The following is a 24511-nucleotide window of genomic DNA, read 5'->3' as shown; positions in this document are numbered from 1 at the left end:
AAATTAGGGATTAAATGATGTGATAATGGAGCAGTTGTTGTTACTTTTTTTTTTTCTTTTCTGGGTCCTGTCCACCTCATATCGATTATGATGGGATTTTATCCCCCAGTATGTTTTAGAAAACTGTTGTCCACAAATATGCACTGTAGAAAATCTGGTTGAATATTCTGAACTGTACTAGTATATTTATGTTTGCTGATGTTATCCTTGAGTGCATTGACATAGTTTATATTGCAGATTGTGATGAGGGTGGAAATGACCAAAAAGCAACCCTTGATTACTTCTCTGACCCAGATGCTGCTCAAAAACGCAAAGGTGTAGCAGGTATGAGGATGCTCTCAGCTGACTGTAGTGAAAATTATGATACCCTTCTAAGAGATCTCATGAATTTAACAGTGATATGTGCTATTGGTAAATTGTGAAATGATTGGTAGCCCCTTGAGTCAGTGGTTCATAGTACAGTGGAGTATGTATGTAACACAAGATAGGTTATAAGTAACTTCATGTTAAATCAATTTCGTGTTAAATAGTGACTTATATGTACACGTGAAATAGGGGGTTAGGTTCTGGAGACCTCATATTGTCCCCCAAACTTATGAAATTCTTTGGGAAATACCACTGGCATTGCATCTAACTTCATGAACAGTAAAGTCTGACCATCAACTTTGTATGTATTTATGCCTATAAATAAGAAATAAGTCAATTAGGCAGTATAATTTGTATGATAACTTAATTTACAAGGACTCAGCTATTAACATCAACATGTAAACTCACCTCATACTGTAAGAGCAGAATTTTTCTGACCACGAGTTGAGTAATTCACTACAGCCGCCACAAAACTTGTTCACACTTACTGCACAGAAGTTAGCTGTATGTAAAAGTTCTTGAACATTGCTGTTCCATCATCGTACAGTTTGCACCAGAGATATAATGACCACCCAAAATTAAGTCAGTCAGGCAATATAATTTGTACAAAAACTTGATTTACAAGGACTCAACTATTAACATCAACAAGTAAACTCACCACATACTGTAAGAGCCAAATTTTTCTAACCATGAGTTGAGTAAATCACTACGGCCATCACAAAACTTGTTCATACTTACTGCACTGAAGTTTGCTGTATGTAAAAGTTCTTGATTATTGCTGTTCCATCATCGTACAATTTGCATTAGAGATGTAATGACCACCCCGTACCTCCTCGCATCTATCTCTTGGTCTGAAGCTCTCACACCCTTTACCACACATGTCCAACCAAACGCTAATCCCTTAATTACTAATGACACAAAGTTCTTTCCCTCCACCCATCCCCCCCTCTACTCCATACCTACTGTACTTCTTTGTTATCCTCTCTCTTTCTCTCTCTCCCTTTCTCTCTCTCTCTCTCCCAGCTACAACATCCAACAATCAAAATAGCATTTGTGCAAAGAAAATGTGTGAAGTACTAACATTTAAGAAGCGAGTCTACCATCGTAACTCATGAAATTGCACAAATTAAAAAGATCATTCATATTGATTATGAGTTTTCTAAGTAGTATTTTCTTATTCTCAATGATATATGCCATCACAGTTCCACAAGGGAATAAAAATAATCCACAAATATTACATGCATGGTAACTGGGAAAGAGCTGCCGTAGGACCGAATTAGGCAGCAGACGACGCGCTGAAAGTTCCCCATTGCAGAGCTCATCCTCCCACACATGAACTCATCAACGGGAACATTTTCGCAGTGTACCTGCCACCTAATGTTACATCCTTGATACAGCCAATGGACCAAGGGGTGATGCATAATTCAAGAGTTCCTACCGCCCATCATTTGCAAGGAATCTGTTGAGTTCATCTCAGGCTGTTCATAAATTTCAGCGGGCATTCAACATCAATGATGCAGTGTTTATGGCTGCTGTGGTGTGGGGTGACGTCGCAAAGACAACTTTGCAACGATGCTGGCAGAAACTGTGGCCAGGGGCAATGTTCCAAGACAACAAGGAGGATGTAGAGATCTTTGATGGCTTTGGTGACAAAAGGACCATGCTTAATATTCTTTAGGGTGCTCCTGAATCCAACGTCTTGAGCCAGCTTACTGAGGATGAACATGCTGAGTGAGTGGACGAAAATCCACCAGTGGTTGAGGAGCACACTGACCAGCAGATAATCTTAAGTGTAACAAAACCTGACGCTCTGGAGGCTAAAGAGGAAGACAGTGATGGTGAGGAGGAAGAAGAGCAAAAGAAAGTCTCGTGGAAGGAAGCTGAAAAAGACTTCAGTACATTTTTCAAGTTTTCTGAGGGCTCTTCTCATTACAGTGCTGCCGAGTGATGAACTTTCACCTTCTGTAACGAGAATTTCAATCAAAAATAGCAGCATCATTTAAGCAGGTGACACTGTACGACCTGTTTGACAAAGCTGCCAGAAAAAACTCATCTGCCACTCCCTCCCGATCACCAGCAGCAACCCCTGAATCTTCAATACCTTCACAAGAAGCAGTGGAGGAAATAAACGTGGAAGAGTAGATTGATGATCCCGAGCCAGCTGCGGGGCCTTCTACTGCTCAGGGTCCCTACTAGCAGTAAACCACAAATCAGCCCGTGTACATATGTAAATACACCTAGGTTAATGTAATTTTCTGTGTCTTCTGTCATTAAATGTACTACTTAGAATTTGTTCCTTATTGTATACTGTATTTATTGCCTATGTTTGACAAAAAAAGCACAGTAGAACTGCACCCACTCATTCGTTGCAGGCCTCATATCCTACGCACAGTCCCAGCCATCAGCGCCTGCCAGCCATAGCCTACACTCAGATCAACCATACATACACTTCATATGTACATGTACAGTACTGTATAAACACACCCTGGTTAGGTAATTTTTTTTTCTGTCATAAAAAACACCATATGTTGCTTATTGAATATTTACAGTAATGCATGTGGTTGACAAAAACAGTACACGCTAGAATGCATTCATTCTTCGTTTGCGGGCCCAGAATCAACATCACACTTTCAGTCCCAACCCAGATCATCCAAACATACAATTCATATACATAAATACACCTTGGTTAGAGTTAGTTTGTGTTTTCTATAAATAATTGCACAAAAAGCACATTGTGTTTTCTTTATTCATTGCTTATAGTTTACAAAAATCACACACTAGAAAAGCAGCCAATGTTTCGGCAAAATGAATGTTTCGGCACCTGTTCGGTCCTGAAGGGTTCCGAAAGACAGGACTGTACACACCACGTTATAATACTAAGTGTAGCTCAACAGCATGTCCACTCACAGACACTGGGGCCACACTGATGCACAAGGGGTGCTGCTGACTCCTCCTAATGACAAAAGGCAAAACTGCAAATGGTTGGCTCCCTCTGTTCAAATTACTGGAACTTTGGGGTAGCACCTCATATATATATATATATATATACTGTATATATATATATATATATATATACTGTATATATATATATATATATATATATATATATATATATATTTATACGCAATCCTCATAAATCGCGTGTTCATAAATCACAGATTCGTAAATCACAGCTAGGTGGTCGTCAGGCTGCTGGCAATCTTAAATCACTGTTAAGTCACGAAAATCGTGGATCTAGGCACCCAAGTGGGCCTTTTCCCTGGAGAACCGTAAACCGCGGCATTTAAACTGAAAATCGCGACCCAACAACCAATCACCGCGCGTTCCTGGTGGCACATGTGCATACTAATGCCGCCATGTTGTTGTTGTTCTTGTCCTGCCAGTCCGCACACTCCAGACCATCGCTGTGGAGTACGTGAGTTATCTGCCTTTTTTGTGCAACTTCCCCCTGCCTCCTACCTGCCATGGCCCATCCTGACCCTCCAATGAAGCGCTCTAAGCAGTATGGCGTCAAGAAGCTGCCGCAGTTGTCGTACAGTCAACGTTTGGAGCTCATTTGTCGTGCTGAGAGGGGAGAGAAGTTTTCAAAGCTGGCGAAAGAGTTTGGGAAGAACAAGTGCTGAGAGGTTCTAAGATCTTCCCAACACCACCCCACTCCATTCACATAAGCAATTTCGTCATAGGATTAAGGTGAGATCCCTTAACATGGCTTATTTCTATTTGATACATGCACTGAATATTCCTAAATTTGTATGTTTGTGTTTGATGGTGCCTAGATAGGTGTAGGTAGGGTGCTGTGGGGGCGAGTTGGCCAAAGTCCAGGCCCAAATTAATTTTTCACATAAGAGTTATTATTCATAAATCACGGAATTCGTAAACCACAGCAGTGGTCCAGACCCAAATTGCCGCGATTTACGAGGATTGAGTGTATATATATATATATATATGTGTGTGTGTGTGTGTGTTTGTGTGTATAGTGTGTATAGTAATCCCTCTAATATCCGAACGCCCAATATCCAAACATCCCCACTAACCGGACATAATCGTCCCAGGATCCAACATTCCCAAAATGGTCCGAGGGGGGGGGGGGAAGAATTTTTCCCGCCCGTAATTTGAACTTGCCGCGTGTGGCGTGGGAGAGCATTGTTGTGGCGCGTCATTCCTCCAACGTCCGATAGAGCACCGCTGCATCCTCCCCACTTTCCACCTGTCTCTCGCCGCGAGTGCACGCTCGTCGTTATGGCTGCCCACGTGCTCGCTTTTGTGGTGGTGCCTTACCTGCTGCAGGCTCTCCTGCTGCTCTCGGGCCTCCTCTTAGTGTGTGTGATGATGGCCCCGCCACCTGAGAAAAGGAAGAGAGTGGTGTTGACTCTGGAGAAGAAATGGGAGATACTGGAGAAAGTAGATGTGGGGTGGTCTTCTTCCCGCATCCTCCACGAGTTTAACCTGGCCCGATCTACTTTGTTCGATATTAAGAGATCCCGAGACAAACTCATGCAGTACATGGCTGACTTCTCGTCGAGAAGCAAATGCAACGTGGAGAGGAAGGTGATGTTTACTCCCAAGTTTGCTGAAATCGACCGCTCCATGTTGATTTGGTATCGACAGCAACGTGCTGCTGGTGTGATGGTACGTGGAACGGAGCTGAAGGCTGCTGCTGAGAAGTTCGCCAGGCTTCACGATGCCCTAGACTTCAAGGCATCCGAGGGTTGGCTCTTTGCGTTCAAGTTACGGCATGGCCTTACCAACCGTAAAGCTCATGGCGAAGCTTTGGACGCTAACGAGGATGGAGTTGACGAGTTTCGGCATTTACGTTATATGAATCTCAAAAATGAATTCAGAATAACAAGGAGAATACACTCACTCACTCATTCAAAAGCTAATTAAACTTAAGGCTAGAAAAACGAACAGAAATACTGGTCAGTGGAGGAGAGCCGAGCGAATGACTGGGCGCCTGTGATGAACATCAAACGCTGCAGTTCACTGCAAGCCCGTTTCGCCAATTCACCGTCTAGGTGGAGATTCAGGAACTCGCTGTACAACGGAGGCGCTGCTCTATGCTGGGCACAAACGGTCCTATCCTCAAGGCAACTCAAAGCTGACTAACTTCAAACTATGAAAGGGGGCGAGAGATGGCCGTGTTTGCAGGAAGTAGGCGTGGCCTAAGTTCAACGGTCAACAGAAAGAAGGTGAACAATATAGGCTCACAACAAATTACTCAGTGAAAGCACTAATGTCTTAGATAAGAATGGTCACTTGTGAAACAGTGACAAATGTTCTGAAAACCATCCCGATGGAAGTGAATACGAGGACGGTTGAACTGAGTGATGCCCAGTGGGAATTCCACTAGAGTTCGTGGTTTTCTCACTAAAGTACAATGTCACGAATTTGTATGAATACCATTCCATTCCATTCCATCATCCAATCCTACATTTTCCCATGAGGAGCGTAGGAGCCCAGGGCTAAGCAGTTGGTCCCGACATTTAAGATGAGAGTGACCAGCCTCACTCATCCCTGAGTGGCATTACATGAGCAGTCAACCCCAACCACCCATTGGATATAAACCTTCACAGGCTCAATTCGACTGGAGCACAATAATTACTCACTAAACCACCAGGTGCCAAAATTTGGTTATATGGTTACCACCCAGTGTAGTAAATGGTTTCCTGATGTACAGGAAACCATTTGGCTTGTCACTCAGTGTAGAGTCACCCACAGGCAGAAGGAAGAGGAAAGAATGAAGGAATGAAAGGCAGAAGAGGGAGTGTAAAGTTACCCGTAGGCAGAAGGACATGGAAATAATGAAGTAAAGGAAGACAGAAGAGGATGGAAGGAAGGAAGGATGGAGGAGAGGAAAGGGCAGACACCTGACAGCAACACTACATCGAGTGAGTGGATGGTGAGCGCCCCCACACTTGCACAAATTCGTGACATGTATGCTTCCATGCCCGAGAGAATAACCTCCGTAATGCGCAATGCACACTCAGGTGGCTCCCAGTCGTGGAAACAATAATCATTCCAGGGAAAATCAAAGAAGTACTGCCTGAGGGTCTCCCAATCAGCAACCCCAAAGTGCCACAACCGACATTTCTTTGGAGGGTCCACAGGCTGTACTAGAGTGATGGGACAGGCTAAGGTCTATCTATCTATCTATCTATAGCCCGACGCCCTAATCCCGCAAAGGGTGGCCGCAGACAAAATGCCTCCAAGTCACTCTGTCACCCACCATTTGACTCCCCTCCCCCCAACTCACCCCCCCCTCCCTCATATACCTCTCAACTCCATCCCTCCACCTCATCCTCAGTCTACCCCTCCCTCTCCCTCCCTCCACCTCACCTACATACACCCTCTTAGTCAGTCTTTCATTCTCCATCCTCTCCACATGTCCAAACCACCTCAGTGTATTTCTCCTAATCTTTTCAACCACATCCACATCTACCCCACAACATTCCTTCACTTCTTCATTCGTCAACCTGTCCCTCCATGTCACTCCACATGCTCCTCTCAAGTAACTCATTCCACTGCTCTCACTCTTGACTTGTTCCCCTCTTGCAAGGTCCACGCCTCGCTTCCATACGTCAGGGTAGGGATCACAATACCATCATGCAGTGACTTCTTAACTTCCATACTCACCTCCCTATTTCTCATCACTGCTTTCAGTGTGCCAACAACCTTCCTTCCCTGCTGTACCCTTTTACGTACTTCATCCCCCAAAGTTCCATCCTTACTCATCACACTACCCAAGTACTTGAATGCACTCACATTCTCCATATCCTCACCATCCAACCTCACTGCACACTCTGTGACTTCATTCCTCTCAAACACCATAACTTTACTTTTGTTTACATTAACTTTCAGCTTCCTCCTCCTACACACTGTCCCAAATTCATTCACCAAACCTTGCAACTCCCATTCATCTTCACTCAACAATACTGTATCATCAGCAAACAGCAACACCGGAAGCTTCCAAATCTCACCCTCATTCATTAGGGCCACCCCCACATCCACTGCCCTACCTTGTACCTCCTTTACGGCCCCATCCATATATATATTAAACAGCCATGGAGACATTACACACCCCTGTTTCAGTCCCACATTGAGATCAAAGAACTCACTCAGCTCACCATCCACTCGCACTGCAGCCCTAGCTCCCTCGTACATACTCTTCACAGCACTCAGCTATTTCCCCTCCACTCCATATATTCTTAGTACCTTCCACATACCTTTCCTATCTATTCTGTCATAAGCTTTCTCCAAGTCCATGAAGGCAGCGTACACTTTCCTTCCCTTCTCTAGATACTTCTCCACTAAACATCTTAGAACAATTATCTGATCTACACACCCTTTTCCCTTCCTAAATCCCCCTTGTTCTTCTCCAACTAGCTCCTCTGTCATATGCCTAACCCTATCAATGAGTATTCTACCATATATTTTACCAGGTTAAGGTAATAGGGATATGATCGGACGAGCCCATTGGAGAGGAAAGATTAACAGTGTAAGCGGAAGGATTAGTGGTAAGGAAGATGTCAAGTATGTTGGAACTCTTTCCAAGGTGGTCAGGGATACGGGTAGGGTGCTGTACAAGCTGCACTAGGTGGATCAGTGAAAGGTAAGGAGAGCCAGAGGTGGTTGTGAACATTGAAATCTCCTAGAATGGAGATTTCAGAGGTAGGAGAAATGGATAGGATGTGTTCCATTGTAGATGTAAGATAGTCAAAGAATTTTTCATAGTCAGTAGAATTAGGGGATAAGTAAACAAGACAGATATATTTTGTCAGAGAATAACAGGAAAGTCAAAGCCAGAGAATAGAGAATTCAGAAAAATGAAGTTCGGGAACAGGAGAGAAAGAAGTTGTTGCATACAGATACACAACAGCCACCTTTGGCTTTGAAATGAGTATAGAGAAAGTAGGTGAATACAGAAAAGGGTTTGCTATTAGTTGCCTTAGATAGCTGTGTCTCAGTTAAGAAGAGAAGGTGAAGTTTAAAGGAGAAGAGTTGGTGTTCAGCAGAGAGAAAGTTTGAGAAAAGGCCATGATTGTTGCAGAAATGAATAAGTGAGTCAGACAGTGGTTCCAGTCAGCTTATTGAGTCATCACCGGGAGGCGGATGGATGGTGGGGGCATTTATAGTCCCCCACCCCCTCAGAACTCCAAGGCTTGGTTATTAGATTTTTTTTTTTTTTTTTTTTTTTTTTTTAAGGAAGTATAGTGTGTAATGTGCATGTAGTTTGGTGTTGACTGTTAGAGAAACTTGTATTGGAGAGCATGCTGGCCTATTCTGTGTGTTACTGAAATACCGATGTACAGCAAAAGGGGATGGTCAGGAACTAGTCCCAAGGCCTGATGAAACGGGAGCTCCAGCTCTCTCTGTCATCAGCTTTCCATCCACATCGAGAGCTCTGCCCAGATTAACTGGTGCTACAGTTTACTCCCTGTGAATTCATATCTGTGTCAGAATTTTGCCATTCTTAATTAATAATTCAGTAAAGATAGAAATATAACATTAGCTGCATCATTCTAACTATCTATCTGTTACCAGGTGCTGTAATCCTTTAAGGGGTGGCTACAAACAAATCGCCTCCATGTCACTCAGTCCCCCACCATTTCACTGCCCTGCTTCCAGGTCACACCCTCCTCTCACATATACCTCTCCACTCCATCCCTTCATCCCATCCTTGGCCTTCCTCAGCCTCTCCCCTACTCCACTTCACTCACATACATTCTCCTCATTAGTCTTTCACTCTCCATCCTCTCCACATGACCAAGCCACCTCATTCTTTTTTTTCCTAATGATTTCTATCACATCCACATCCACACCACAATGCTCCTTCACTTCTTCATTTGTCAGTTTGTCTCTCCATGTGGCTCCACATGCTTCTCTCAAATAACTCATTTCCACTGGTCTCGCTCTTGACTTGCATCCTTCCAACAAGGTGCAAGCTTCACTTCCATACGTTAGAGATGATATCACAATACTGTCATAGTGTTGTTGTTGTTTTTTTTTTTTTTTTTTTTTTTTTTTCCCTGTATCTTATCACTGCTTTCAAAGAACCAGCAACCCTTCTTCCTTGATGTACCCTTTCAAGTACTTCACTCTCCAAACTTCCATTCTGACTCATCACATTAGCTAAGTACTTAAATGCACACGCATTTTCCATTTCCTCCTTATCCAGCCTCACTGTACATTCATTGACTTCATTTCTCTCAAAGACCATAACTTTACTCCTCCCTACATTCATCTTTAAGTTCCAGTTCTTACACTCTCTCCCAACCTCATTCACCAAGCCTTGCAGTTCTCCTTCGTCTTCACTTAACACTCCAGTATCATCTGCAAACAATAATATAGGGAATTTCCAAACATTGGCCCTCTCTTGAAAGCCACTTCATCATCCACTGCCCTACTTTGTACCTCTTTTATAACCCCATTCATAAACAGATTGAACATACATGGGGACATGACACATCTCTGTTTCAGTCCAACATTCATATGGAAAAATTCACTCAATTCAATATCCACATGCACTGCAGCCTTAGCCCCCTCATACATACTCTTCACAGGATTCAACAGCTTCCCATTTACTCCATATATTCTTAATATTTTCCACATTCCATGTCTATCCACCATGTCATATGCTTTCTCGAAAGCCATGAAGGATGCATACAACTTCTTTCCCTTCTCTAGAAACTTTTTCACAAATGAGAATGAATTCTGATAAACGGAACCTCTTCCCATCCTAAAACCTTCTTGGTCTTCACTAACTAATTCCTCTGTTATTTCCCTGACTCTGTCAATAAGTGTCATACCATGTACTTTTTCTTTACACTAAGAAGTCAAATGCCCCTATAATTACCACGCACTTCTTTTTCCCCTTTTCCTTTGTATAGGGAAATAATTATACCTGACTTCCATATATTGCATTAGCAGTTATCCTGGACAAGGAAGCAGTCTCACATGGGTTCAAGGATGCTGGTGGTGATGCTCTAGCCCTGCCAAAACACGTGAATAGCAGCATCATATCTATCACTTTGTATAGGGTAGCATTAGAAATGGGTAAAATAAAGACATTGAGTGAATGGTTGCACTGTTACCAGCTGTGTGCATTCTGTGTAACTTCTTTGCATTGGTTCTTTTACAGTAGCATATATTTATGTTCCTTTGGGCACAAACCGAGATGAATTATCTTAACCTGATGGATAATGACTGCTTGCAAGGGGACATGAATGAAAAAATATCCTAACCTGATGGATAATGACTGCTTTCAAGGGGACATGAATGAAAAAATATCCTAATCTGATGGATAATGACTGCTTTCAAGGGGACATGAATGAAAAAATATCCTAACCTGATGGATAATGACTGCTTTCAAGGGGACATGAATGAAAAAATAATTACCCAGCTCATATTTCATTGAAAATAACTATGCTGGGAGACAAGAGCTGAAATAATGGAAGAAAATGTGTGATAATAAAAAATTATGGGAGGCAGAGATACGACCACACAACTTTGTGATTGGACATGAAGAAAGCAGCACGTGGGAGGTGCCTGTATTCTCAAGTTAATGAACTCATTCCAGCTTTGATATTTTATATAATTTTTTTAACATTGCCATGGCATGACTTCTTGATTATGTTGTGATTAATAATCACATGGCAAGTAATTAGTCATTTGTTGGTGGTAGGTGGTGGTGACCATCATCCACTCACTTGATGTAGTGCTGCCTATTTCTTCCTTCATCTTTATCATTCTTTTTCTGTGTCTGCTCTCCTCTCTTCCTGTTTCTTGCATCTTTCGTGTCACACTTTATTACTCTTCTTTCCTTTTCAGGTGGCTTTACATTGAGTGACAAGCTTAATGGTTTCCTGTAAGCCAGGAAGCCATATACAGCGTTAAGTGGTAACCATATAACCAACCCATACGTGTTCCCTATGAGTCAACAAGTGGGTTGGCGGAGGGTTAGTGCCCCTCCCTGTAAAACAACTAACTCAGAGACAAAATGGCCCAGGTTCAAAGTAAGGAGTAAGGTGAAGAAATTAAACAGAAAAAAGCATTTATTTATTTGTTTTGTCATCAGTCACCCAAAGCACCAACTTTCTCATTGTAGTGCTGCTCTCGGTTGACTGCACTTTCCTCTTTTCCTTCTTTCTTTCCTTCTGTCCTCTTCTGTCTTTCTTTCCTTCATTCTTTCCTCTTCATTATGCTGATGGGTGACTCTACATTCCCTCTTCTGTCTTTTTTTTCCTTCATTCTTTCCTCTGCCTTCTGCCTATGGGTGGCTCTACACTGAGTGACAAGCCAAATGATTTCCTGAACACCAGGAAACCATTTACTATAATGGGTGGTAACCATATAACCAGATTATGGCACCTGGTGGTTTAGTGGGTAACTAAGGCACTCCATTTGGAATGAGCCTGTGCAGGTTTATATCCAGGGGGTGGTTGGGGTTTATTGCTCACGTAATGCCATTCAGGGATGAGTGAGGCTGGTCACTCTCATTGTAAATGTCAGGTCCAACTTGCCTAGCCCTTGGCTCCTACTCTCCTCATCGGGCAACACAAGATTAGATGTTGACAATGAAGTCCATTTAAATTTGGATTACTTAAATTTGGCAAGGTTTTTACAATAACAAATGGTGTGTAAATTTGAGAGTCTATTGTAAATTTCCCTCCTTCAGAAAAATGAAACTAATATTGTTGTTGACTGATTTTCAAATTGAATATCCCTTTTTTTATGCAATAGTTCTTTATATAGTTCATTGTACACAGCAGAAAACCTTGTTTCACTAAGTTATTACAGTTTGGAATTTTTCATAACAGTTGGAGATACTGAGAAGAGACACTGTGGAGATACCTTCACCCAGAGGCTGAATAGCATACAGGAATCAGACTTCAAGCGAGCATATGCTGCAAATGTATATGGCAACCAGGCAAGTTAATGTTAGAAATTGCTTTTAATATTTTTTTTTTCTGTAAATGATGATGGAGAAGTTGTTTTGTTGGCTACATCTCCTCCTCCTCCTCCTCACCAATGCAAAGAAAGCAATATAAGCACAGATTAGGATCTGCACAGATAACCCTGAGTTAATGGTCACTACTCTCACTTTCGATCTGTGATGGGCTGTGGATCACTGAGGGTCCCTGTTAGTCAAGTGACCACCATCGGGATTTTTTTAATGTACCAGGGGTCACTGCTTCAGGAGGAAACTTGTGTACTTGTCCCACATGGCAGAGTTCCTTGTCTCAGTGGATTGAACGAAGCTAGGGCCTGATTGACTGCTGCCTACCTCAAAAGCGCCAGGCAAGGCTGCCGCACCACCCCTAAACATCCACACTGTGCAGTGTGTTGTTTCCACGTTATGTTCACAGACTTCCCATAAACTCAATGTACTGATTTATAATGTCATGCCGTAACTATTAGTTGATTTGATTACTTTCCCTTTCAGGTTACTCAGTCGGGTAGCTTATAGACAAAGTATTATAGAATGTGACTTTTCCTTTCCAGTTTTTGCTATGAAATTTCCATGTCAGTTTTTCCATGCTGCATGGTGTTTTTTTTTTCACTTTTTCCAGGAGGGTTTGGTGGTGGGGGGAGCCTTCTTGCTTTACTATCCTTATCCTTCAGCATGTAGAGTTAGATCTTGTAGTCATAGTTTTCTCTGTAACAAGCAGCCTCAAAAGGACCATAAGGTCTGTTGCTGTTTGCTTTCCTATGTAATCCTCCTCCTCCTCCTCCTCCTCCCTGGCCACACTCTTTCACTAAATTGAACTTTTGGTCATAAAATAAACTAGATACAACTCATTATCACTTCCGGTCACTACACTAAGTCAGTTTGCGGTGGGTGTATGTCTGTATTGGAAAAGACTGGTGTTTATGCTTGATACTGCCACCACTGACACTTGCATCTTTCATAGAAGCCATAGCTATTGTTCAATGGAAGTACTGTAAAATGAGTTAAGAATCAGACAAAATAATGGGATCACCACCAAGACATGCAGTGTAAGCTATCCAGATGAGCATGCACTGCACCCAACATTACCTGAGGCCGTCTGGTAAACTAATCCGGTGGGCATGGGAAATTCAAGTGTCCTCTCGTAATTTTGTCTGGATTAACCTTTAAATGATGGGCTACTTTCCAATTTTACATCCGTGTGGGGCAGGTTATTATGGAAAAAGAAAAGTGTTATTAAATCAAGCAAAACATGCATAAATGGATCAGAATAACTGAAAAAACAAAGAATTTGTTGATACATCAGGTTGTGCGTGGGCTGGGTGGTGGTGAGAGGTGAGTGAGATGGATTGTGGTGCATCAGGGTCACTCTTAGTGGCACGCGACTGAGTGCAGGCGGGCAGCGAGTTGTGTTTTCTGCTCTTATTTGTAACAGCAGACTAAAAAATATTATTTTTACATTATGTACGCTGTTGTGTCTTCAGGGTGCACTTTGAACACTACATGCTATATATGTGTAAAATTTTTCGTGTCTTATGTCTCTACAGTTATAATTTTACATGTATAAATATTATATACAAACTGTTCATATTACCACAACTGTTCACATTAATACAGTGTGTCACAGTGTCTGGTATTCTGTGAAGCAATCAATAGAGACCCACAACACACTCCTGGCACATAATAGGCCCGTAGAATAGGAATGCGTTCCAGAACGTCGACTACCTTTTCCTTGACAGACGTTCCGGAATGTCGACTGCCTTTTAGCTGTTAAAAGAGGTGCCAGACCATCTCATGCCAAAAAATTGATGTTGTATTTTTTCACAGTCCACATATATCCAGCTTTGCATCTTGCTATTCATTCATAAAACCATTCCCATTATCTTTGTCATTCAGTCCATTCACATTGAAAAGTCTGAATCCTGCCTCACCCCTGCCCTTGATTGGGAAGTAGGGTTTGAATGGTAATGATAATGAACAGAGTTCTGTAGACTGTCATGATCAGGAACAATGTTTTTATTGTGCTGTTTATACACTGATAAGAAGGTACTGACTGATCCCATTTCGTTTTACTCCAAATTATTTTTCAGTTGGCTAATAGAAAACATAATTGGATTTTCAGCTACGTGATTTAGGTGGTCTTGCTGCAGTAAAAGGTGAGCGATTAGGGCTAGAGAGGAATGAAAATATGGACCAGCGGCTTTATGAAGACATGGTTGAACAGCAGTTTAACCACCAGTAAGTACTTTACTCTAATGTCTGTGATAAGCTTTTTCTCTAGTGGATTTGTTTGTTAAGTAACCAGTATGCTATTCTGCTTCACTTGTAGTATTTACCATTAAATTGAGTGAAGAAACCTGTCCAGTTATTATTTATGTTGAAAAAAATTGTGCATTTACTGTATTTATGTGGTAGGTGGTGGCAACCATCATCCACTCACTTCATGTACTGCTACCTGCTTCTTCCTTCACCTTTATCATTCTTCTTCAGTGTCTGTCCTCCTCTCTTCCTATTTCTTCCATCTTTCCTGTCACTTTTTCTTACTCTTCCTTCCTTTTCAGGTGGCTTTACTTTGAGTGACAAGCCAGATGGTTTGCTGTAAACCAGGGAACCATTTACAGTGCGGGGTGGCAACCATATAACCAACACATACATGTTCCTTACTTGCCAGCAAGAGGGTTGGCGTTGGGCTAGTGCCCCACCCCATAAAACAACTAAATCAAAAGCCAAACAGCCACCCCGTACGGGATTATGGCTTCTGGCTACAGATTTTTCGGTACCATGCATTAACCTTGGCTGCTGAAAAATTTTTAGTTTATATTGTGGAGATGTCGAGAGTGGTGAGGGTAAGGAATACTGGTACTGTGATGTCATTTGTGAAAGGTGTGAAGCAGGAAGCCTGTGGTCTTGACTTAAAAGAGTGTATGCTTAGATGGTATGGCAGGGCTATTCAGTTACGGTTAACTCTCATTTATCTGTTGTTGCAGTATCCGGTGCTGCTGGCTCAGCTCTGTTAAAGCAATATCCAATGAAATTATGCAATATCTAGAGCCAAATCGGGACATAACTGGTGGTTTTATGCAATATCCGGGGTTGAGGTTTATCAACCAGCTCATAAACAGAAGTCCACTGGTGCTATATTACAGCACTGTATTACTATACTGTATCGTTATTTTATTGTATTTTATGCATAATTTTCATCTTTTACCAATGGGATGGCATTTAGGATAGAAGGTTGAGATGGATAGTAACGCAATATCCAGCTTGATGCTAAACATTGAGCCAGTGGGGGTGCTATGCAATATCCAGCATTTTGCTTCCGGAGTAGGGCACAGTCAGATTACGCCATATAATTGAGAGTTCACTAAAGTTGCTGGTTCCTTGAAAGCAGTGATAAGAAACAGGGATGTGAGCATGGAAGAGAAAAAGCTACTACATGACAGTATTGTGATACCAGCTCTAACGTATGGAAGTGAAGCTTGCATCTTGCTGGAGGGACAGAAGTCAAGAGTGAGAGCATTGGAAGTGAGTTATTTGAGAGGAGCATATGGAGTCACATGGAGAGACAGAGGAAGTGAAGGAGCATTGTGGTGTGGATGTGGATGTGACAGGAAGCATTAGGAGAAATACATTGAGGTGATTTGGCTATGTGGAGTGGATGGAGAGTGAGAGACTGATAAGGAGAGTGTATGTGAGTGAAGTGGAGGGGGGGGAGAGGGAGGGGGAGGCTAAGGATGAGATGGAGTGGAGAGGTATAGGAGAGAGGGGGTGTGAGCTGGGAGCAGGGCAATGAAATGATAGAGGACAGGGCGACATGGAGACAATGTGTTTGTGACCACCCCTTATGGGATTAAGGTTAGGTTAGGTTAGGTTATCTTATGGTTTATCTTAGGTTATCTTATGCCATCTTATGGTTTCTATCCTTCCATCTGTGCCTTCATCTCTTCCTCCCTTTCTGGTCATTCTGTAGCTACTGTTGTAGATGGCCACTGTTCTTCTCATAGAGCTATCAATAGTGGTGTTCCTCAGGGTTCTGTCCTATCACCAACTATTTTCCATCTATTCATCAATGACCTAAGCTGTACTTCTAACCCTATCCACTCATACACTGATGACTCCACCGTTCACCCTTCCATGAGCTTCCCACAGTGTCCATCTCAGCATTTGCTTGAATAAACAGGGGATGAGGCCATGGCACATGATGCCTGACCTGGCTCATATCTCTGACTAGGGTAAAAGTAATTTAGTTTCTGATGCATCAAAAACTCAGTTCTTACATCTTACAACCCATCAGAATCTACCACAGGAATATCCTGTAATTTTTAATAGTACCCAACTCAATCCAGAATCGTCTTCAAACTTACTTGGGGTTTCATTCTCTCAAGATGCATCTTGGCAAGATCATATTGCCCCTCTTGTAAAATCTGCTTCCAAGAGATTAGGTGTGTTAAGCCAACTCCGTGCTTCCTTTAACCCAGCATAGTTGTTGACTTTTTACATAGGTTTTATTTGCCCCTTTGTAGAGTACAGCTCTCCCGTGGCTCCACACATACAGCTATTCTCAACAAAGTGGAGTCAAAGGCTTTTTAACTCATTAACTCTTCTCCTCTTACTGGCTCCATTAACCTCCATCTCTTAAGCACTGTGTTACATCTTTATCTCTTTTCTGTCGCCAGTTCAATGGTCAATGCATTTCTGGACTCTCTCCTTGCGTCCCTCTGCCACTACAGCGGGCGCATAGCACCCGTTGAACAGCAAACTCTCAGCCCATTTCTGTCAGCCTCTCTAATGCACGAGTTAACAGCCAGTCTTAGTCCTTCTTGAATGCGACAGGTCAACTCTGGAACTGTCTTCCTCTCTGTATTTCCTACTTCCCATGACCTCCAGACTTTCTAAACACAGTGTGCCCAAGCATCTTGAAATGAACTAATCTTGAATTTGGCTCTCTGTTATCTTGGTTTTATTTTGTATTTCAATTTTTTTCTTGGAATAATTTGTGGGCTTCTAGCCTTTCATTCCATCTTCCTTGCATTAAAAAAAAATAAAGTCTGAGGCATGTGATGCTGGTCACTCTTGCCTTAAATGTCAGGACTGAGTAGCCTAGTCCTGGGACCCTAGACTCTTGATGGTGCAAAAAAGGATTGGGTGGTTGATGAGTGGATTATTATTATTATTATTATTATTATTATTTTTATTATACCCCCCTGTGGCAGGGGGGACACAATCTGGCTGCACCATGGGGTGGTACTACTACTCTGCGGCCAGGTTGTGTTAGAAAGAATACTGCCACCATATTCCCTGCGTGTTGTAAGAGGCGACCAAAAGGGGCGGGGTGAGGGGACTAGGGACCCCCTCCTCTGTTTTTTAGTTCCTAAAAAGAGACAGGCCAGAGAAAGGGATGGGGGATGGAGTTATCCCCGTACCCTGAAGATTGGGTCCATGAATGTGTGTGGATGTAGTACGATTGAGGCTAAAAGGGAGGTGATTGGGAGAATGTTTGTGAGAAGAAAGTTGGATGTGTTAGCTTTGAGTGAAACGAAGATGAAAGGGAAGGGTGAGTTTGGAAGTGTGAATGGAAGATTGTCAGGTGTTGATAGAGGAAGGGCAAGGGAAGGTGTGGCCTTGTTAGTGAGTCCGGAAGTACAGCAGTGTGTGACTGAATGGAAGGTGTCATCGAGACTGATGTGGGTAAAAGCGAAATTTGAACATGAGTTGTGGGTGTTTGTGAGTACATATGGGCCTGGTAGTGAAAGGGATGAAGAAGAGAGGGACTCTTTCTGGAATGATGTTGATGAGTGTGCAGAGTTTTGGAGCGAATGTGAATGTGGTAATGATGGGAGATCTGAATGCTAGAGTGGGAAATGTAGCAGTTGAAGGTGTAGTTGGTATGCATGGTGTGCCTGGAAGAAATGAAAATGGGGAACGTATGATAGGGATGTGTGTTGAGCGAGAGATGGTGATTGGAAATACGCTGTTCGAGAAGAAAGATATTTATAAGTATACATGGGTGAGACAGGAGGGTGGAATGGTTGTTGATGGACAATGTGGTTGTGTCTAGGAATGTAATAGGAAGATTGTTGGATGTGAGAGTTCTGAGAGGGGAGGGTGGAGGTATGTCTGACCACTACCTGGTGGAGGGAAAGTTAAGAGTAGGTAAGAGATGGGTGAGAGCTAGGAGGGTTAGGTGTAACAGGGAGGTTTTGAAAGTGAGTGAGTTGGATAAAAGAGAGAAAATGATAGAGTATCAGGAGAAATTGAAAGATGAGTGGAGTGCAGTGAAAGATCAGGAAAATGGCAGTGTGGAGGAGGAATGGCAGTTGTTTAGGAGTGCTGTGGTGGGGCATGCAGAAGAGGTGTGTGGTGTGAGACGTGTGGGTGGTGGTGTAAGAAAAGGAAGTGAATGGTGGTGCGAGGAAATAAGTATGGCTGTGGCTGAGAAGAGACGTGCATATGAAGTGTGGCTGCAGAGGAAGGATGAGGTGTCATATGAGAGGTGTAAGTTAAAGAGTAATAGGGCGAGAAAGGCTGTGTTTGATGCTAAAGTGGCAGCAGATGAGGGGTGGGGTAGGTGGCTGACTGAGAATTTTCAACAGAATAAGAAAATGTTTTGGAAGGAGGTTAAAAGGGTGCGAAAGGGAGATTCTGGAAAGGAAGAACGAGTAAAAGCAGAGGATGGAAGGATGTTAATTGAGATGGATGCAGTAAGGAAGAGATGGGCAAAGTATTTTGAAAGATTGTTAAATGTAGAGGAGGAAAGGATGGCTGAGATTGTGGTGAATGGAAGGGTACAAGGAATAAATGTGTTGGGAGAGTTGAATGATTCTTTGATCACGAAGGAGGAAGTGGAGAAGGCAGTAAAGGAGATGAAAACAGGGAAAGCTGCAGGTATGGATGGGTGTGCTATGGAATGCCTGAAGGGTGGTGGAGTGACTATTGTTGACTGGTTAGCAAGATTGTTGAATGTGTGCTTTGTGAAAGGTATTGTGCCAGTTGACTGGGCAAGTGCTTGTGTGGTCCCGTTGTATAAAGGCAAGGGTGATAATTATGAATGTACTAGCTTTAGGGGTATAAGTCTGTTGAGTGTTGTAGGTAAGGTGTATGGTAGAGTGTTAATTATGAGAGTTAGAGAGGGTACAGAGGGAGTGATTGGTGATGAGCAGTGTGGCTTTAGGAGAGGGAGGGGATGCATGGATCAGGTGTTTGCTGTGAGACAAGTGTGTGAAAAGTGTATAGCGAAAGGCAAGGATGTGTTTTGGGCATTCATGGATTTAGAGAAAGCGTATGATAGAATTGATAGGGAGTCTTTGTGGACTGTTTTAAGATTGTATGGACTTGATGGTAGGTTACTAAAAGGGGTGAAAAGTTTTTATGTAAATAGTAGAGCATGTGTAAGAGTGGGAAATGCTGTGAGTGATTGGTTTCCCGTGAGAGTGGGGCTGTGACAGGGATGTGTGATGTCGCCTTGGCTGTTTAATATTTATATGGATGGTGTTGTACGGGAGGTGAATGCAAGAGTTTTAGGTGGAGGTCTGAGTCTGGTGAATGTTGATGGTGGAGAGTGGAATCTGAAGCAGCTGCTGTTTGCAGATGATACTGCACTGGTGGCTGATTCAGAGGAGAGATTGAGACAGTTGGTAGAGGAGTTTGGAAGGGTGTGTGAAAGGAGGAAATTGAAAGTAAATGAGAATAAGAGTAAAGTGATGAAGTGTACGAGATTGGTAGATGGTAGGAGGATGAATATAGTTTTGAATGGTGAGTTGCTTGAGGAGGTAGAGTGTTTTAAATATTTAGGGTCACATGTTGCTGTGGATGGAAGAATAGATGCAGAAGTAAAGTTTAGAATGAATGATGTGGGTAAGGTGCTGGGAGGAATGAAAAAGGTGTTTAGATGTCATTCGCTTAGAATTGATGTAAAGAGAAGGCTGTATGAGGGTGTTGTGGTACCGACTGTGTTATATGGGGCTGAAACATGGAATATGGGTGTAGCAGAGAGGAAAAGTTTGAATGTAATGGAGATGAAGTGTCTGAGGAGTATGTGTGGAGTGACGCATATGGATTGAGTGTGAAATGATGAAGTGCGAAGGAGAACTGGAGTTGTTCAGGAGGTGGCTGGTAGAGTTGAGCAGAGGGTGTTGCGATGGTTTGGGCATATGGAGAGAATGGATAATGAGCGATTGGTGAAAAAGATAACTAGATCTGATGTGAGAGGTGTAAGACTGAGAGGGAGGCCACAAATAGGATGGATGGACAGTGTGAAGAGAGCGCTGGATGCAAGAGGGATGTCTGTTGAGCAAGGAAGAGTGGCTGTGCGTGACAGAAATAAATGGAGAGAAATTGTGAATGAATAAATGATGACGCAGCCCTGAGGGGATATTCTCCTGCATTTGGTCTGATCAGCTAGTCAGGTCAGGTGCGGGTAAGGGGATGGGTCTATTATGATGTGGCAGGGGTAAACCAGCTCTGCTGTCGGTCCCTGCTGCAGATGTCACTGATTGTACTGCACAGTTGACCCTTGTGCGGTGTGGTGCGGTGAGGATCTGTCCGTTCTCCCCTTTGGGGCTAAGATATGAATGGATGAGTAAATGGGGAGTGTGTCGTCGTGTCTCGGCTGCCTCCCTTTCCTTGGGGGAAGCAGCATAGGTATATAGATAGATAGATTTTTATTATTATTATTATTATTATCATTATTATTATCATTATTATTGTTATTATTATTAGTACTGTTATTGTCTTATATCCAAGGGGTGGTTGGGGTTTATTGCTCACATAATGCCACTCAGGAATGAGTGAGGCTGGTCACTCTCATTTTAAATGTCAGGACCAACTTGCCTAGCCCTGGGCTCCAATGCACCTCATGGGGTAACATAGGATTGGATGGTAGATGGATGGATGATGATGGTGTTGATGATGATGATGATGATTATTACTGTATTATTATCCATCCATCCATCATCCAATCCAGTGTTGTCCCGTAAGAGCGTAGGAACCCAGGGCTAGGCAAGTTGGTCTTGACATTTAAGATGAGAGTAAAATTATTATTATTATCATTAGTAGTAGTATTGTTATTATTATTATTATTATTATTTTTATTATTATTATTATTATTATTATTATTATTATTCACTCTTCTCTTAAATGTCAGGACCAACTTGCCTAGCCCCGGGCTCCTGCACTCCTCATGGGACGACATAGGATTGGATGGTGGATGGATAGATGATGATGATGATGATTATTACTGTATTATTATCCATCCATCCATCATCCAATCCAGTGTTGTCCCATGAGAACGTAGGAGCCCAGGGCTTGGCAAGTTAGTCTTGACATTTAAGATGAGAGTAAAATTATTATTATTATTATTATTATTATTATTATTATTATTATTATTATTATTCACTCATCTTAAATGTCAGGACCAACTTGCCTAGCCCCAGGCTCCTGCGCTTCTCTTGGGGTAACATAGGGTTGGATGATAGATGAATGGATGGATGGACAGATTATTATTATTGTTATTATTGTTATTATTATTATTATTATTATTATTATTATTATTATTATTATATCACAGTATTTATATACCGGAATATTTATCAACAGGTACAAGCAGATGTTGCAAGTACGCAAAAAGCTTCCTTCATACAAGATGAGGGAGGAAATAGTGGATACAATTGAGAGAAACCAAGTTGTAGTCATCAGTGGTGAAACTGGTAAGTTCTTCTAAGTTGTTAGTTACTCTGGCACAAAGAGCAGATCAAGCAGTTTCATCCATTGACCTCATATTTTACACCCCTGCACTTGCCACTCAAGTTATACGCCCCTGCACTTGCCACTCATGTTACACACCCCTGCACTTGCCACTCAAGTTACACACCCCTGCACTTGCCACTCATGTTACACACCCTTGCACTTGCCATTCACACCACCTAGAAAGTAGTACAGGACCTTCAAGCAGATCACCTCCCTATTATTGTAATCCACACAGTCAGAGCAGTCCCACCCACGTCCATCTCAGCAGTTACTTCAACAAATACAAAATGAGGCTATGGCACACCTACTGGCTGATGTGGCCTATATCTCTAATTGCGATAAAAGTAATCTTGTTATTAAAAAAAAAAAAAAAAAATCAGTTCTCACACCTTGGGTCTCATCAGAACCTTCTTCAGGAGTATCCTTTACTTTCTAACAATATCCAACTCAATCCGGCATCATCTTTGAATATACTTAGGGTTTATTTCTCTTGGACTGTTTTCATGGAAAGATCATATTAAGACTTGTAAACTTTGCTTCCAAGAGATTAGGTGTGCTGAGTCGACTCCTTACCTTCTTTACCCCAGCACAGTTGTTGACTTTATGCAGGGATCATATTCACACCTGTGATGAGCACAACTCTCATATGTGTGGAGGCTCCCCACATACAGCTTTTCTCAAGAAGATGGAGTTAAAGTTTTTTCACATTACTAACTTCCCTCCATGTACTAACTCCCTTCAGTCTGTGTCTCTTTGCCACACTGTTGAATTTTTATTTTGTATTGCTACTTCAGTGATCAGCTCTCTGAACTGTCTGCTTGCATCCAGCAGGTACATAGCACATGTCTGGCATCAACTCTAATCCCTTTTCTGTCCAGCTCTCTAATACAAAAGTTAACTCCCAGTCCTTCATGAATGCCACAGGTCATCTTTCAAACTATCATCCCCTGTCTGTACAGTAAAACCTCACACCACATAGCCTGGATAATTGGGCTCTCTCTGCATTGGGATATTCAGATGATTGGTGGTCAGCTTGAAAGACTTTTACTGTACTCACAATACGATATTGATGATGCAATGAGCAGCCGCGGAGCAATCATAAGTCCAGTGTTTCATTCTGGTGTTGATATTTAATCCCTCACTTAGGTATCCATTTACTTCTGCACTGCACATACTTTACTACTACTACTGTATTATAAAAACTTCACATCATCATCAGTTTTCCATCTACCCCATTCATCTTAAAACACTCAGTAATTCTTCTCCAGTCACATTGTTGTTCACATTTTCCATATCCATGAATGTTTTAAATATCTTACTGTCCTTTTCACATTTTCTCCAGTGTTGTAGACACCAAAGAAATGAAACCTAATAAGTTTTATGACTCATTATCCTGTTGAAGCTACACTACTGTACTTCATTACTAATATCTTCAAATTTCTTTAGGTTGTGGAAAGACTACTCAAGTTGCACAGTTTATTCTGGAAAATGCCATAGCCGATGGAAGGGGATCTACATGTCGCGTAGTTTGTACACAGCCTAGGCGTATATCAGCCATCTCTGTAGCACAGCGTGTGGCTGATGAGCGTGGGGAGAAGCTGGGCAAAAGCATTGGTTACCAGATTCGCTTAGAATCGTAAGTGTCATTAGTATTAAATTTCAGTATGTAACTGTTTAAGAAGAGTCATTATGTGCATATATGTAACTGTACAGCAGTGGAAGTTTGGATTATGTACTGTGGATACAGCATAAAGAATAGGTATGGAATTTTGATATGCTGTACTAGATCAGCAAAACCAGGTAAAATAACCCATGTAAGATGTATCAGATCATAAATCTTTTCAAGTGTTCTCCATTACAGATATCATTATGCATTGTCATTATCCCTGGGAATAGGAGAGAATGAATACAATTACATTTTTTTCATGCTTGATAGACATAGTAACCCACCACACTGCACTTACATTGCATGCATTCTCATAGCTCTTGTAACACAGTAAGTTGGGAGATTACAGCTGGGACTTCTGATTTTATTAGTTCCCAGTATGTATGCATGCAGCCAGGTTGATGATCCACCTCCATCCTACCAACCTGTGCTTATATTAGTCCTGCAGTTGTGGTTACACCAGTTGCCTGCTCTACAATTCTGTTACAGCCATTTATCTCAGGACTTGCTTTAATCTTTATAACTGAAGTAATATTTATTAGAGAGGTTTCAACTCTAATAGCATGATAATATGAAATGTGAATATAAATAATGCATTGTTTCACTTATATTACACAGTCAGTCAGTGAACAAATATGCCAAGTGTACAGAGAAGTTGCACATTCTCCTACAAGCCATCATCATCCATTCAGGGGATAGGGAGGGACCTAACCGACATTTCTGTAACAGATCTGTTATCTGGTTATGAGGATGCCACTTCTGTACTGAACGTACTTTCAAAGGGTATA

General features: G+C 42.1%; 1 protein-coding gene across 1 annotated transcript in view; it reads left to right on the top strand.

Annotated features, from left to right (window-relative positions):
• Positions 1-24511, top strand: part of LOC145404724 (ATP-dependent DNA/RNA helicase DHX36-like) — a 103988-nt gene that overhangs the window by 6049 nt on the left and 73428 nt on the right. The window contains exons 4-8 of the mRNA XM_080276275.1: positions 238-324; positions 12183-12292; positions 14436-14551; positions 21908-22017; positions 23504-23693. Of these exons, the coding sequence (XP_080132401.1) occupies positions 238-324; positions 12183-12292; positions 14436-14551; positions 21908-22017; positions 23504-23693 (613 nt within the window). The remainder of the gene's footprint in view (positions 1-237; positions 325-12182; positions 12293-14435; positions 14552-21907; positions 22018-23503; positions 23694-24511) is intronic.

The sequence above is a fragment of the Coenobita brevimanus genome, chromosome 64, assembly GCF_032717465.1.
Source record: "Coenobita brevimanus isolate Jiangsu-jjx chromosome 64, ASM3271746v2, whole genome shotgun sequence".
In the NCBI taxonomy this organism is placed as follows: domain Eukaryota; kingdom Metazoa; phylum Arthropoda; class Malacostraca; order Decapoda; family Coenobitidae; genus Coenobita; species Coenobita brevimanus.
Note: the sequence above shows the minus strand (reverse complement) of the source record. Positions and strands in the feature narration are given on the sequence as shown.